Genomic DNA, 16,799 nt, shown 5'->3' on the forward strand with positions numbered 1-16,799 from the left:
GAAATGTGGACACGACGCCAATGAGTGACCACGAAGTTCACTCATTTTGGATATGGATAAAAGTATGCTATGTTGTAAATAGACTTGCAACATTAGAGCACCAGTAAGTTTTCTAGAACTAATTATGATTCTGTGCTGATGATATATATATATATATATATATATATACACACAAGCTAACTAACTAATTAAAGTCAGATTGATCTGATGGTCATTGTCCAGTGAATTCACAGGGAGGGAGAGGGCGTGTTGATAACCTTTCTATCCTGCATACTACATGCTCAAAAACTACAGCGCCACTACTTGACTAAATTAGACTGACAAACCACATCTGACTGGATCAAACATGTATGAAAACTCCACACACTTGTCCACACCTGAATCTACGGTCAATGTGTTTGTTAACTGGTAATGATTTAAATTGCTGTGGACCTATCATGGATATGTTAATGGTCTCAAATCCCAAACAACCACTATGATTTATACTTAGTTGTGATCTTTATAGTTTTTGTTACAGTTGGTAACAGAGCTTTTATATGCAGGCTGCTAAGTGACACGTTTACAACTGGCTAGCTGGCTGAAACCTGCCTGAGGTGACTGAATTGTTAAAATATTATTACAAAGTATAACTGGAGTGATGATTGACCTTTGTACACAGTCAAACATATGTGACTGTTGCAGAACTACTTTGTCGACTCTGTCTTTCTTTGTCAAACAGTCACAGGGGCTGAGTTAAATTAGACAAAGACAGTTAACTGTTATAAGTATGCCTGTGACAAACACAGGAACACTGAATTGGTGTTTTGTATATGCAAGATTATGTGTTTGTAGGGTAAATCATATTTGGATGAATAACTTATTTCTGTACGTGTAACCACCAGATCTGTGGTTTGTCAGAGCTGTGTTTGATTTTTGATCTGGTGATGCTCTGAAAAAAATTTAACTTGCAAAGCAGTTTTTGTTTTTGACGAGACATTGTACTGTTTTCTCACAAAGCTGAATTGCTTTTTTATTTCCGGAGACATGCTGTCTTGTGTACCTGCTGCTTATCAGCCCCGCTGTGACTCCAAACCTTTGAAGATGTTTCTAAATGTCATTTGGTGTGGTTAAGTTTTTCTTGCAAAGTTCAGTCTTATGGATTGTTAATGCTCATCAGCTGCCGTTTGTGCTTTTTTTATACTCTGCACTTTATTTTGTATTTTAGTACTTCTGATGGGCTGAATGATCACAATGGCAACCCTCTCATTGAAGCAAAAGAGTCTTCATTAAGGGCAGAGGATGAAGTGGGTTTTTAAAAAAAAAAAGGGAAATTCAAGAGCTTTTGTTGATAAAGGGTCTAAGCCAGTGTTGATAAACTGTAAACAAAAACATGAAATTACTGCAGTGGAGTTAATACACTACATCTCGCCTACTGCATGCCGTGCCACCTCTTGCCTAAAAACTCAAGATTTTTCTGTTGGTGTGAATGCGTCAGACCGCAAAATCGCCTACTAAAGGCAAACTCCAGAGAAAGATAGGATGACATTGTCTTGACGTTTTCTGGAGTTCATGTCTGGAAATGGCCTAACATACAGTACATCACAATGTTTTTACCGACCCCAGCTCAAATGTGGCCGCGGTTGGCTGGCAGTTGGAGGTGATATTGTGGTACACTCTGCTAACAGAATGAGAAGGGGACGGGGATAATTTAATCCATAGTTTTGTGACCAAAACACATCAGAGAACCCTTCCCGTCAGCAGGCAGGACAGTTCGCCATAGCAGTCAAACACCAGTCTTATTAGTTTTTTTGTTTTGCTAATCATGTAAAAAAAAAAAAAGGCGATTGCGCAATGCCATGCAATGCCAGCAATTCTCAGTCAATCTCACCTAAATCCTAGATGCAATATTGAGCCAAGTACAGGAGTTTGAAGGACGATTTTCACATGGCTGCCCTCATTCTTTCACCACCACACACTCAAGACTATGCGGGCCTCTCCCAGCTCCATGCAATACACACAGCTAACAATGTTTATTATCTCTCGCTCTCTGTCAGTGACCAAAACAAGGTGCTCTATGGGGGCCTGAGAGCCCACAACAGATGGATGCCCATAATGTTAATGAAATACTGCCGTAATATTGTGACACATGCCATCTGCTGTGACAAAAAAGGTGCCTGCACGCTGTGTGTGTGAAAATGTGTTTGTGCAAGAGAGAAAGGCTTGGCTAATGTACATGTGAATGTGTATGAGTGTCTGTAATTTTTGGGCATTACACCGGAACAGCCGAGACAGTGTGAATGTGACAGAGAAAGATATGGGTGTGATACAGCAAAAGAGAGACAGTGAATAGGTGTGTGTGCATCTGTGTGTAGGGTGTGATAAACCTCAATGTATGATGCTTGGCTGCCAGAGGAACAAATATTCACGGCCATGAATCACACACAAGGACACAACAGCCCACACACACACACCCGAACTCCATCACTTGCTGAATTTGCATATTACACACACATAAACCTACATGCAAGCACACACACACGGCACCTAAATGTAGGACAATCTCTAATTTGATTCTGCCCTGCTCCTTTGAGACGTAATTAAAGCATTAAAAAGCTTTGTGCGCTGGTGAGGCAATTGAGACAGTCTTCGGCGAATAAATGGGATTCATCGTTTCAGGAAATTGCTGCCCCACCCCCATCCCCCACCCACCAACCCAAAGCCCACTATTCGTCACCCCCTCCTAACGAGTACACACACACACACACACACACACACACACACACACACACACACACTAACTCTTCCCCTCCCTGGCCTCATCATCCGGTCCAATCCATGTGAAATCTACTGTGAACCATAATGTCTATTTTAAATAAGAATCAGGCTTAGGCCGATTCTGCTCTATGATCAGTCGAGGAGGTAGTTTCAGGGTGCGGTGTGGGTTTTTTAACACAGACCACAACACAGCGATTAGACACACCAACAATACATGAATACAGTACGCATATCCAGTGGAGTATTTAGATAAAAATACAACACACACACACACATACACACACACACACACACACACACACACACACACACACACACACACACACACACACACACACACACACACACACACACACACACACACACACACACACACACACACACACACACACACACACACACACACACACACACACAACATCCTCCTCAGTATAAATCCTGCCTGAGGGTAGTGGCAGTGTGGGGATTGTATTTCCTGGAGCACTGCCTGACTGTTTACATCTCAGTCGGAGTGTTTGCATGAGTGAGGGGTGTGTGTGTGTGTGTGTGTGTGTGTGTGTGTGTGTGTGTGTGTGTGTGTGTGTGTGTGTGTGTGTTGGGGGCAGGGATAGAGTCTTGGCATTGTAATCACTCACTAATGACTGGATGTTATCTCACTCCCACTTTTAAATGAATGTAGAAGATCTGCGCTGATGAACAGTTGGCCTATTTTTTCAACGCCAGTTTGTCTGTTTGCTCCATAGCAACAGTCCCAAGGATGCTATTTGAGCCATCCGCCTCTTCTGTCCATCACAGACTCCCATTGCCCAGTTTTAGTGCGGAGGATAGATGGAGACGCATTATTATTCAAGGATAATGTGTTTTCTAAATGACTGAAAACACAGAGGAAAGTATTTCTGTTGAAGCACAAATAATCATTAGCCTATTTCAGTTGAGTTTGGTGCAGAGATTAGAAATTGTAGGGGTAAATTAGTGTTTGGTGTGAGTGCAGTAAGAATAAGGTTTAGATAAATGCCTTTGTGGGAAGTGCTGAGGGCAACTTTAGAAATTGTTGTTTGGTTATGAAGGCTTCCCACAATACATTTGGAATAATTCATCTTAACTCTGCTCTGCAACGTGACAACTCCAGTACATTTCTTTCAAAATATATGAATATATGAGAATTCACACTATTAGGAGATAATTATGTCAGTTGGTGAACACAACAAGTGGAGTATTTGTTTAACATGTAAGCAAACCACTTAGAAGAAAAAAAATCCATCATGACATTATTCACCAAGCCAGACGTTGAGGGCTTAAGCCTTTTGCTAATACACCAGCATCAAACAAGATCACATCCTCCATCTAAGAATAGCTCCAACCAAACAATTCCATCTAAATATCCCGGATTAGTGTTTGGAATAAAGCCTATGTGCCCAGTGATCTGAGAGAGGGACAGCCTAACTGGCCTGCATCCAGGCTCACCCCGGCCAACTCAGTCTGGGCCAAGCGAACCTTGCTACGTTAGCTGCTGCTCTGTGTGTGTGTGTGTGTGTGTGTGTGTGTGTGTGTGTGTGTGTGTGTGTGTGTGTGTGTGTGTGTGTGTGTGTGTGTGTGTGTGAGAGAGAAAATGAGGAGAGGCTGAGGAATAGGATTGTGTCTTCAGCCACTCAGGACAGGGGCTTTAGAACGCGAGGAGAGCGTAATCCTGTTTGGGCCAGGAATTTGATTTTGATTATTATCTCTCACGAACCAAGCTAAGGCTTACCCCCATTTCTGCAGTGTTATCCCCACAACACACAAACACACACACACTTCCCCCCTGCAGCCCAACAGATTTGACCTCGTTAAGACGCTTTAAAGGGGATTACTCTACTTTTATCACTTCGAGTGAAGTGCCCTTGCAAACACAGGCTTGGCGTGGCTCGCCCTCTCTTCCCACTCTGCAGAACTATCTTGACCTCCTGCACAGAGTCAGCCAAGCGCACACTACAAACACACACAAACATGACACTTCAGGCACACTACCCTGAAAACACAGATGCACAAAATGAGCCTACCTTAACACACACACACACACACACACACACACACACACACACACACACACACACACACACACACACACACACACACACACACACACACACACACACACACACACACACACACACACACACACACACACACACACCAAAAGGTGGGGGAAGGCATTCTATAACACAACACACATACACACAGGAAAAGAGTGCCGAGATTGCAAAGCCAAGGGAAATGGGCAATTTGTCAAGAGTGGGGAAAGTGGTGAGGCTGACATGGCTGTGGGTTTGGAGACCATGGCTGAGATTAAAGCCAGCCTCGCAGAAGGGGGGCTTTAAGATTACACCCAGTACAGTTGTTCAGATGATTGATGCCTGCTTGTAAAAACCAAGGTTATTACTTACAACACTCTGCGAAGAAGGAAAGACAGGGAGGGAGGGAAGGAAGATTAGTCCCAAAGTTCGCAACAAATAAGTGGATAATGAAAGCAGAAAGCTGTAGCGCCGGCATGCAGCAAACACCAGGGAATTTCTGTTTAATTTGCTCAACTGAGGCGAAGGTACTAAAGTTCTTGTGCGTGTGCAGTTTACAAGTTTTAAAAGTTAGTGCTATTTTTTCCCATGATTCCAATCTAAGTCATTTAATTTTGATTAGAAGCTAATGAGTCCCAATGTAATCTTTACACCATGCTGCAGTGTAATGAAATATCAGCATGTTTTAGGCCATGTTCAGAATGTCAGCAATAGTGATGCCCCCTCAACCTACACTATTCCTCTAAGTCAGAATGAGTGGAAATAGATCTTACGTTTTAATTTGTGAAACAAGGATGTCCAATTCACATAGCGACTGATCGGGAGTGCAGGGACGAGGACGTAAACAGAATTTCAGCTTGCATTCACTTTTGTCATTATTGAGTTTCCATTTAGTCTTACAGGCCTAATGGGACTTACAGTTTGGTTGGTCCAGTTTAACCTGCAGGATTTTTGGAGGCTGCTGAAACATGTTCTGCTGCCGAAGAGGATATAAATTAATGATGAGTGAAAATGAGATGTTAACGCTCCTGGCTTTTTTAAGTGCAGAAATAAACCAGGAAGAAAATCTGAAGAAAACAGACTGAGCTGTCTACAGACGCAACCAAAATAAAATTCATTAAGAAAGGTTACTTTGTCAAATGGCTATGAGAGGATAAGAAACTTGCAGGTTAAAACACTTGATTATTACCAATGATATTTTGTGTGAAGCAGAGTTATCTGTTTAAGACATAGTGCTCATGGGCTTCATTTTTCACTGTGTTCCTGTGGAAAAACAACAACCTGTTTTTCTTATTACACAATCTATGAACTAATCACTTTCAAGCATGCCCATACATCAATGCTGAGGACTACAGAAAAACACAATGCTACTCAAAGCATCGCCCAAATAAATGTATATAATCCTAGCAGAATAGTTTATAACATTACAATCTTCTTCTAGAGAAAAACCCACGTCAATGCAGCTACTAGTATTTAAAAAAAAAATTATACTTGTGGTCTGTGTCTAATTAAGGTTGCAGAAATTAAATAAGCCTGAATTATAACTGTTCAAATGTGAAGCATTTTCTAAATCGATGGAACTAGTTGCAGTTGGGACCAGTGGGGTGCCAAGACCTGCCAGCCATGTATTCTGAATACAACATGATAGAAGTCGGGCTTGCCTCACAGTGGACATACTTCCCCCCTGCTGAACTAACAGGCTGAGCGAGGGAGGTTTTCATGGCCGTACTGTGAATCCTGCGGGTGTCTGAATGGGATCTTGGTGGGGATGAGGTGACGTATTGTTCCATTCGAGGCCGCTCTGCTCTTGGGCACACAAACAGAACAGCTAATTCTCTTGTCTGGACTGGTGCAGTGCCGCGCGTTTTGGCAGGTCTAGGGGCCCTGGCCAAGGCGACCCAATCAGGCAGCCCCCTGTCGAGCTGCTTTGTTCCAGCCCATTGCACCGTTCTGCTCTGGGGAAGGACTGTAACCCCCAACCCCACCGACCCGCCTTTCCACCTCCCACACACTCCTGAATACTGATGCAGCCACTCCACTACACACACACCCTGCATTCACTCTCACACAAAACTCCCACGCACACAACCACCGATGAGCTCTCATCTGCCCGTTGTCAACGTACATGTAAACACACACAAGCACAAACTCATTACCATTCTTCTTTTTTCTTTTCACCCGTTACATCCTTCAGTTATGCACGCACACACACACACAAATCTGCACATACACTGAAAGAGAATAATGTATAAAGACAACAAAGGCCCTCCCACACATACAAAGCTGTCAATTGCTTATGAATTTATAAAAAGACAGCCTATACTACACGCCACCACCCCACATCGATATACACACCTCGCCTGTAAATGCTGTACACACACGCACACATCTATAGCTCTTGCAGATTTTTTTTGCAGCAAAACCAAAAACCTGGTACGACTCAGTTGACATCTGTTTTTATTTATATTCATGTTCTTCTTTCTGGTGAATTTGCTGCGGTACTTCATGTAAGGCAAAGCAGCCAAGGGAGGGAAAAATAAGAAGTGCACATTTAATGCAGCATGTAAATCTTCATCAGAGTTTCGGGGGGAACCCTACTTGCTTTGTTGTGATTATATATTAAACTTTTTCGGGAAAACCTTTCTGATGAATGTGTTTCATCATTTATTTCTTCTGATGACAACGATAAACCACACAATAGGCTCTTGTGTATTCCCTGGGCCTGGCCTGTAGCACAAGATTTGGCCGTTTCTTGTTTATGCATTCTTAAAATCTATTAAATTACATTAACTTTGTATGATTCTAAACAGTTCATAAAGGGTTTCTCTTCAGTTATTTCTGTCTAACACAACATATAACCTCAAGGTGGATGTTCTCTAAGTGATTGGCCCAGCAGGAGACTGCATTATTCATATCGTGGTGGCATATTTTCCGTTCCTTTGATTCAGCATTTCCATCAAGCAAGAATCTGCCCTGGTGTACGCTGTAAACTCCAAAAGGATGGTTCCATATGTGGGTGTCTGCATGGGTCTCTGTGTCCATTTCGCTATAGCTGCACCTAAAGCCATATGACGTGGTTAACCAAAAACACCTAGCTTTACGAAGATACTCTCAGAGGAGAAGAAGTTTTAAAACAATTGAAAACTGACATGGCTGTCGGTAAATCAGAGACTGAGGATCTTGACTTGTGGACACGCTACACTTTTTATGTTTGGCTACAACTAACCAGACTAACCAAAACTTTCCCTCCAACAACTTTGGGATGGGAATTTCCCTTATTCTTGCAAATTGTAAGCTAATATTCAGTCAACACAATTGACCTGACTTATCTAAAATGTGACAGAAGGGGAGAGAGACTCTGTTGAGACATTTTATTAACATCTGTCCTGAATGATCCAATCATAAGTTGCCACCCAACTCTCAGTACTTCAGTTCACTCCTGGTATTAGAATGCAACTCCTCATGTGTGTCCTGTGACCGGTTTGTGATCAGATCTCACTTCCTGCTCTATATGCAAATACATTTTACATCATTTGTGTTCACAGAGATTAAATTGTTGTTTTTAAACAATCTGAGTTTACATATGGTCATTTTGTCTGCGTTTGTGTGAGAGAGAGAAAGACGGTCTCGGGGGGGGGGGGGGGGGGGGGGGGGGGGGGGGGGGGGGGGGGGGGGGGGGGGGGGGGGGGGGGGGGGGGGGGGGGGGGGGGGGGGGGGAGCTACAAACAAAGCTCCTCCTGAAATAATTTTTTATTCATCACAGTCACTTTGAAAAAAGAAAAATAAATAGAAGAAAATAAATATGTGTTGGTAAATGTGAATATAATGGCAGTGGCCGACAGCTAATTTGATGCATGTGAAACACTGAGAATTGTATGAATACTTAAGATTCATTGTGAAAGTGTGGTGGGTCAGAAGACTTCAGCTGAGTAGGGTAGGCGGTGGAACGGCACTGGCTTTCACACAGCTGAGAGAAAGTAGATGGTGAATGTATCACAGGACCACCTCCTCAACTGGCATCCTTCAATACTACTTGTGTGCATTTACATCTGAACTCAGAACTGATCTTGTGATTAAGATCACTCAGGACAGATTGTTATCAGGTCAGAAAAGGGCCAAGATCCTCAAACATCCAGAAAGAAATGGAACCGACCAATATTCATTATTTAGGTTTGGTGATAGACATGCATAAGTTAATATTGAAAAAAACAGTCTGATAATTTGTCATCCTGCTGGTAGGTATCCCTTTATTATCTCTGTATTGTACAAAGGCTCTTTGACAATGTCGGCAATTATTATCTTTTATCATTAAGTACCTAGACTGTCTTGGTTATTTTAATTAAAAAAATTGTTTTTCTCATTGATTTTCAGATAATGTACCATATGATATAATACACAAATATATTTCATATTGCCATATATTGCAGTTCCAACCCTGAGTCTAAAGGCCAAACTTTATGGCCATGTTGTCTGTAATGCCGATGTATGCAGACACTCAAAGCCGCATTCACTCTCTGTGTCCATTATAGACTATATCCTGCACTTTGAGTGTTGTGTACACGGATCTGGAACAACATTAAAACCTGTAACTGGTTTTAGTGATGTGGCTTATTGGTGTATGTGCTACTTTAACAGTAGAGTATGAAAAATGAGTGGAAGTAAGTTGAAATACTGCATGAGCATTTGTAATCTTGGCTTGCTGTATCCTGAAAAGTAAAATCTGTCAAAGTGCAATTGAATCAGCCTCATGAATAAATCATGATGTACTTGGTCACTGCTATGCTGATGACACTAGGCTCTACATTCCAATCAGTCCTAATGACCAATCAAACATTGAAACTCGCCACAAGTGCCTACTGAAATTAAACACCGGATGCCTTTCTCCAACTAAACCTCTCCAAATCTGATAATTGTATTTGGTCCCACCTACAGCACGGATGATATCACGGCAAACCTCGGTGAACTAGCCCCATTTACCAAGTCCTCAGCTAGAAATCTGGGTGTGGTCTTTGACCAAAACCTGAGCATCGGATCCCACATTAGGAAGGTTGTGCGATCATGTTTTTATCATTTAAGAAACATAGCCATGGTTAAATCTTTTATCTCACATACAGACCTGGAAGAAAATAATTCCTCTCGCCTCAACTACTGTAACTCCCTTTATAGTGGGCTTACTCAAAAATCAATCGAATGTCTACATTTAGTCCAGAATGCTCCTGCTCAGCTTTTAAAACAAACCCTAAAATGTACCATATCACCCCTGTTTTAGCATCCTTGCACTTGCTGACTGTTTATTTTAAAATTCTTTTCATCACTTTTAAAGCCAGGCATGTGCTGGCCCCTCCCTGTAGTTCAGACCCTTTATCTCCCTACGAGCCAGGACGCAGTCTGAGATCCTCTGGTAAGACGTTTGCTAGCCTTTCAAAGTCTAGGCTGAAATACAAAGGAGATAGAGTTTTTGCCATGAGGGCCCCTACACTTTGGAACGGTCCGCCAGAAGAGATTAGACTAACAGAAGTCGGTTACCATGTTTTATCTCTCTTCTTAAGATACAGCTCTAATAAAAAAGCTTAATCGAATGATGTCAGCCTTTTATTATCTGTATCTCAAATGAAATGTTTTGAATCTGTGACCTTCATACTACTTGTTGTACAAGCACTTTTGTTACTTGTATTGAAAAGTGCTATACAAATAAAGTTATTACTATTATTATGAAGCATGTGAATTAAAAACTTCACATTTCCCCCATAAATGTTGCTTGGCTCTCTTTTAATCTCATTACAGCATCTTTTTCAGTGGTTTAATGGCAACCGAGTTGGTTATCTCAATGATTTTCCTGTGTTTTGGTTCAAATTTGCATCACTTCTTCAATTACCTGTGACTGCAACATCACCAGTTTGTTTCGAAAGCTCTGTTGTGTTTCTCTCTCCCTCATTTCCTGTCATCTGTCTACTGACACTGCCTCAAAAAGGAATAAAATGCACCCCCTCGGAAAAATTGGGAGACACTTTACACTGGGGTACAAAGGTCCTCAGTATAAAGGAGCAATAAGTCAGACAGCGTATTTGAATGTGTATTCACATGTATCATCTTGAGTCCAAGTCAGTGCCTGTGTGTGTTCAACAAGAGAAGGGCTGCACCAGTCTACACCCCTCCTTTTCAACCAACCCCAAAGCATTTTGACAATCATGCACTGTGGCCTTCTACAAAAATCAACATCACCTGTGACCCATGGCCTCAACTCCGCCACTCAAAAGCAGGGCCTCCTGCGGAGTGGGAGTGTTTTGGTGGAGGCGCTCTGTTTGTCATGCTAATCAGTTGGCCTAACCTTAACGACCCAGACATCTGCTGGCCTGCGTGTGTCAAGACCCACATTCAATTTGTTCCCCAGCTACAAAAAAGGCAGATAAGACCCTTGAGGCTGGTAAGAATGTCTGTGTGTGTGTGTGTGTCTCCTTGTTGTTGATGTATGGGTGAAAGGGAAAATCCCTTCTATTTCTATGCATGTACTAGAGCAATAATTACCAGCAGAGAGTAGCACAAAGGTGTATGTTTGTGTGTTCTAATGTCGCACTCATGTTTTCTTCTGTATGTGTCTATGTGAACGCATTAATGTCCAGTGCACCCACAAACACACACACTGCCAGGCCTTCCGCTCACACACAAACACGTGTGTGTGCGTTTGCAGCAGAGCCACGGAGCAGGGGTGGGGGGGGTTTGTTTAATGGGCGAGACAGGGGACCATGGGGATTAAGCTCCCCCCAGCTGGAGGCTTTAGAGGAAAGGCTGGGGGCTGTTCTGTTAATTCAAGTGGGCTTAATAATGCCTGTGCACCCTCTGCCCCTGACCCTCCCACCACTACATCAGATCTGGGAGGAAACGCATGATAAAGGGAGACAAGTAGGAGGAGGAGGAGGGAGTGTGTCTGTGTGTCTGTGTGCGTGTGTGCGTGTGTGCAACCTGTGGCCATCTCAAGCACAGGCTCAGAGGACTTGCGAGATTTCGCCTCCATATTACGTGTGGTGTGCTTCGGCTTTGGCACCAGGCCTTTCTGTTGCTCCACTTTCACGCCGTAGTCAGTTTTGTTGAAGCTGCATTAGGATTAATCAACACCCAAACAATATGGCAAATGCTATCAACTGGGTCAGCCACTATCAAACGAGTTTTTTCTCCTAAACCAATGAACTGTGCCCTCAACCCGTGACAGTGGATTAAAATGCCGAAAAAGACACATGAATCCCCGTTTAACCTTGGTCTATCTCAATGGGTCATACAGTGGGACCACTTGAGTGATGACCACTTATATGAATCAAAAAGCTTGGACAGAATCATTTAAAAATAAATGCTGTTTAAATAATTTCCTTTCTGTAATCAGGAAGTCTGCTTACAGTGTTCACTTTGTCAGTTCACACGTCAATTGATGTAGCCTAATAGTACCAGCTGCCCATGTGAAGGTTCTCCTCTTTTTGGGCTTCCAATGGGTAAATAACGACTGTCCCTGCCCGCTCTCTCCATACGAGTTCACAGTGTGCGAGTTCAGGTACAGCTTGGACCGCAATTTTCTGTCCAAACCCGAGTGAGTCCTGCAAAAAACTAACAAGCGTGACCCAAACCAGACAAAGATTTTGATTTTAGTGTCCGAATCCGACCCGATGTTTTGCCTGTTTACAGAAATGCCGTTGAAAAATTAAACAGTAGATAGCTCAGTCGACAAGACCAAAACAGAATATCTCTTCAAATTTTTGGTCTGAACCATCCACATTCTAGGTTGGGTTCCCACATTATTTTGCCTTCTTGTTGCTGCTCTGCTCGCATTGTTAGTTTTAGTGTGTAGCTATTGTGGAGTGTAATGAATATAAAAACCGTGGCACGATGATAATAATTTGTCATCTGTGTTCTTTGGATATTATAAAAACAACATAATCCTAAAGAACATAAATCCAAAAAATATATATAAGAAGTAAGCGCTAACAATGTGCATGATGACTTTAGAACAAACAATATGCACCAATATGACCAAAACAAAACGTTAAACTCCAATAATGGTACAAACCCACACTGTGCATCTCTGAAAAGACATCACAGCCATCCAAGTGGAAATTTTTTATGTGTGAATCATTCACACAGGAAAAGATTTAACAGTATTTTAATGCAATGTGACCACACATCATCACCACCGCCACCATTTCCCCCTGCAAGTCCTCCGCTGCTGTAAATTAGATGCATCATACATGAGAGAATCCTCGATTGTGCATATCCGCTGTGAAAATGTAATGCTTCTGTTCCCTTCGTATGCTAGTCAGGAACTTAAACACTAACGTTACTACAGGATGAACAAAGGAAAATAAAACGAAGGCAGACTCGGCGGTGACTGAGTCAGTTTGAGAGCTCTATCATCTGTCATTATGACGCAGTGCTGTTACTCTCTCATCCTCCACCTTCTTATCTTTTGACACTCATATCTATATGGGTGTCACACATTCTCCCCATCCTCAGGCCCCTGTGACAGCAGCTGCAGAAGAGAAGTGAGATTTGCAGAGGAAATGTATATGTAGAATGCATGTATATTTAAAGCCATGGGAGAGGGCGGGCAGTGAGTACACAGGTGTATTTGTGGGGGGTTGTAAATAACTGGTTGTGGTGGATTAAGACTGAACCTGCTGCAGCACCAGTGAAGAGATATGTTAAATTTACAATCCTCATTTTAAACCTGTGTTGGGTCTTAGGTCTACAATGAAGCAGGATGAGGGCATGCAATTGGATTAGAAAAATAACCTCATCAGGCAAGCAGGCGGACAGCAATGGCGTGACCCATGTTCTCACCTTGGAAAGGGTGACAGAGCTCCCACCACATCGGGTGACTCACCCAGAGGACAGGAGGGCTGGTTTGGAAGCAGATCAAACCTGGCATTAACATCCATCTCAGGTGATCACATCCCAAGTACACAGCTCTGTGTGCAGGTGTGACTGCACAGCAAAGCACCTTTTCCACTGGTTAAAAAACCCACCAATACCCACTTACATCGGGCTTTTGTCTGCAATGGGAATGGATTCAATTGGCTTTCACTCCCGGGTCATGACTCTGCCGTGACACAGGCTCCGATCGGCAGTGACACCCGTGTGAACGCACTAATTTGGCAAGACAGCAAGGTGAGAGAGCACCTAAGTAGCCGGTGCGATTGTGACGTCGGACATGACGCACTGGGGACAAACACAGAAAGGCAAACTCCTCTACTGGCAGTGGGAAAGGTGTCAATTGGCCTATTTTTAGCAGGTTTACCCGCATTAAAAAACCTGCGTATCCCTGCTAATTTTGGTGTAAAAAAGGTACAAGATGCATTGAGGACACTTGAGATCCGATCACTCAGACCATGACTTTGGATTTGCAGTTCTAAAAAATTAAAAACAAGTATTATTTGAGATGATTAGTTTGAAATGATTAAGTTACACTTGTGGGATGCAGCGCAAATAAAGGATTTCACTCCTCTGACAAGCCAGGCTGTGACCAGAGGTTCCCAAATCCTCACATCCTGCTCCCACACATCAGCAGCGGCACAATCAGGCTGCCACGCAGACTGACCGCCAAAGGGCAAACCATTCATGTCACAAAAGACATTCAGGTTCTAGTTTCAGCAAACAACTCTTCCCCTTTCAGCAGTAAAAGAACTAGTGGTGGCGACAAGACGTTGCCGGGGAAAAAAGCAGAGGGCACGGTCCCTGGCAACATGACAGCACTCTTGCTGTTGGGTTTACCGGCGCTCCACTTACACAAATACCTCTTTGTTATATTTGCTCTTGCAGGAGAAAAGTGACATTCCAAGCAAAACTGGAAGGTGTGAATACAGGTTTGATGTTAAATGAGCGGCCCTATGGGCAGGTTTCTTATGGCACCATGCACGACAGAGTGGTCTTCAATTTTCATTTTAAGTCGAAAAACTGAAAGAATTTTATTTGAGTCCTTAGCTGCCTGTCAATATACATAAATGCTTGACCAATGGGCTGAGAGCCCTCATCACTGATGACTGCGTGCCCTGGACTGAGTTTCTGTTACCATGGAAACTTGAGATTTAGGGGAACAGAGGAGATGTGGCTTTTTACAGTCATAAAAACACCCACCTGCACAAAACTCTGTACAGCGCATTGTGAGAGATGCAGCTGCCATATGATGACAGTAACCATAACCAACATCTGTCCAGGTTCCATGTTCTGACAGGACTAAAGCTAATAAATATCAGGGCTGGGGCCTTTTCGGGGGATGAAACAGGTTGAAACTTAACTGACCTGAGGGTGACCAAAACCTGATGATTGAGCTGTTTGATTTGGAGGATGCAAAAACCATTTGGGAAAACTCAAGAGCCAAAATATGTATTTCTCTCTGTAATCTCATGTCACGTCTTCTGCAGAATTTACCTAAACTATCACTGCAATTCGAAACCAACCTCATAATTAGTACTGTGCATGAATATCCCCCAACGGGCCTGTCTTCCTTACAAATGCTGCAGTAAAGAAGTTTTGGGTTTCCCCTACAGCTAATAAATATCTGGGTTCAGATTCCCTTCTGGTGAGCAGGTTGAAACTAAACTGGCGCTGCTGGTTGTGACCCAGGAAACCAGCCAACCACGGAGCCGGTTTGATTTGGAGGATGCCATCAAGTTAAGAGCCGAAAAACAGATGTCCTCTACAATCTCACTTCACATCTTACCTGAAAACAACTTACCTGAAATAAAAATTTAAAAATGCTATTCCAAACCAGCGTCGTGTTACTACTGTGCCCAAACCACCTCCTAATGGGCCCGTGTGAAATACAACATGCTGTCTAATGCAAAACCAAGTTCAATACGTGATAAATCAGCTGGATCCGGCACATAATTCCCGAACAGATGTCGCATTAAAGACAGAAAAAAAGCACTTACTGAGTGTCTGGATTGTGGAAACATCATGTCAGTCCCTTGTTTGTTGCTCTCCTTCCTAAACACGATCAACTGTGTGCCCTGTGTTTTGTAATTTTTCACCTCGCGGTGCTCCTTTGTCCACAGCTAGCCAGCCTTCACCAGGAGCTGTCCAGCGTTAGCCGGTGGACTAGCTTGCGCGGTAGCTAGCGACCCAGCTCCCCCCGGAAAAACACACCGGAATCAACAGAAATAAACTCTACGCGGAGGGCGAGCGCGGTGGGGAAGGGTCTCTGGGTCTCGTCTGGGTGATGGAGCAGCGTTGAGCGGTGCCCTGTCCCCCTCTGTTTACTGTGTCTGCGCGCAGCAAAGCACCATCAGCCGGGCTCCTCCGTGCTTCAGCTAATTCTTCAGACGCTGTCCGTCAAAATGATTCATCGCTGTTTTTCCGCCTCGACGCACCAGCGGCAGCGACGCGAGCTAAACGCGGGTAAATGAATAACGTTCCACACGCGGACACGTCCGGTGCTGCAGCTAGCTCGGTAATGGCTTCTTCTCCCCGGGTCTTGCGTCGGCCCCTTCACACGCTCCCACTTCGCTCCGCAGCGACGAGGAGAAAGAAACGCGTCTAATTCTCAGAAATAACAAAATGTCTGCGGGTTCGTCTAAGTTGAATCCCCGCTCCGTCCGACGCCAGCGAGGGAATCAGTGCTGCCGCTGCTGCTTCCGCTAGGACGGCGGAAAGAAAACCCAACAGGAAATGGAAAGAAAACTTCAAATTGAGATTTATCCCAGACTCTGGGCGTTGATCAGTCCTGGAGGAGCAGAGCGGGGTTTGTCGGTGCTGCCGGAGCCAGAAAGTCAGTCCGATTCCCGGAGCTGGAGAGAGGGAGGTGGGCGCGACGCCGCCGAGCAGAACGCCCCACACAGAAGCGCGGCGGGTAGACGAGCGCGGATCTACACGCCGCGGATCTATCAGCGGCTCATGTCTGAGCAGACAGCGCCTCCTCTGGACAGGTCAGCGCACTGCGGGTGTGGAGGACGGGAGCTGAGGTCCACTGCTGCCAGAGTTCAACCCTCAACCTTTAATCTGCTGAAGCTCAAA

At 43.8% G+C, this 16,799-nt stretch overlaps 1 protein-coding gene across 2 annotated transcripts in view; it reads right to left on the reverse strand.

The window, feature by feature from the left end:
- tle5 (TLE family member 5, transcriptional modulator) overlaps nucleotides 1–16,636 on the reverse strand; it is a 43,783-nt gene extending 27,147 nt beyond the window's left edge. Inside the window, exon 1 of one of the 2 annotated variants that reach the window (XM_034583834.1) lies at nucleotides 15,719–16,636. In XM_034583834.1, the coding sequence (XP_034439725.1) occupies nucleotides 15,719–15,745 (27 nt within the window). In that variant the 5' untranslated portion in view covers nucleotides 15,746–16,636. The remainder of the gene's footprint in view (nucleotides 1–15,718) is intronic. The other variant, XM_034583835.1, reaches the window with a different exon arrangement.
- Nucleotides 16,637–16,799: the final 163 nt, after the last annotated feature.

Source organism: Hippoglossus hippoglossus, chromosome 4 (genome assembly GCF_009819705.1).
Source record: "Hippoglossus hippoglossus isolate fHipHip1 chromosome 4, fHipHip1.pri, whole genome shotgun sequence".
NCBI classification, from domain to species: Eukaryota; Metazoa; Chordata; class Actinopteri; order Pleuronectiformes; family Pleuronectidae; genus Hippoglossus; species Hippoglossus hippoglossus.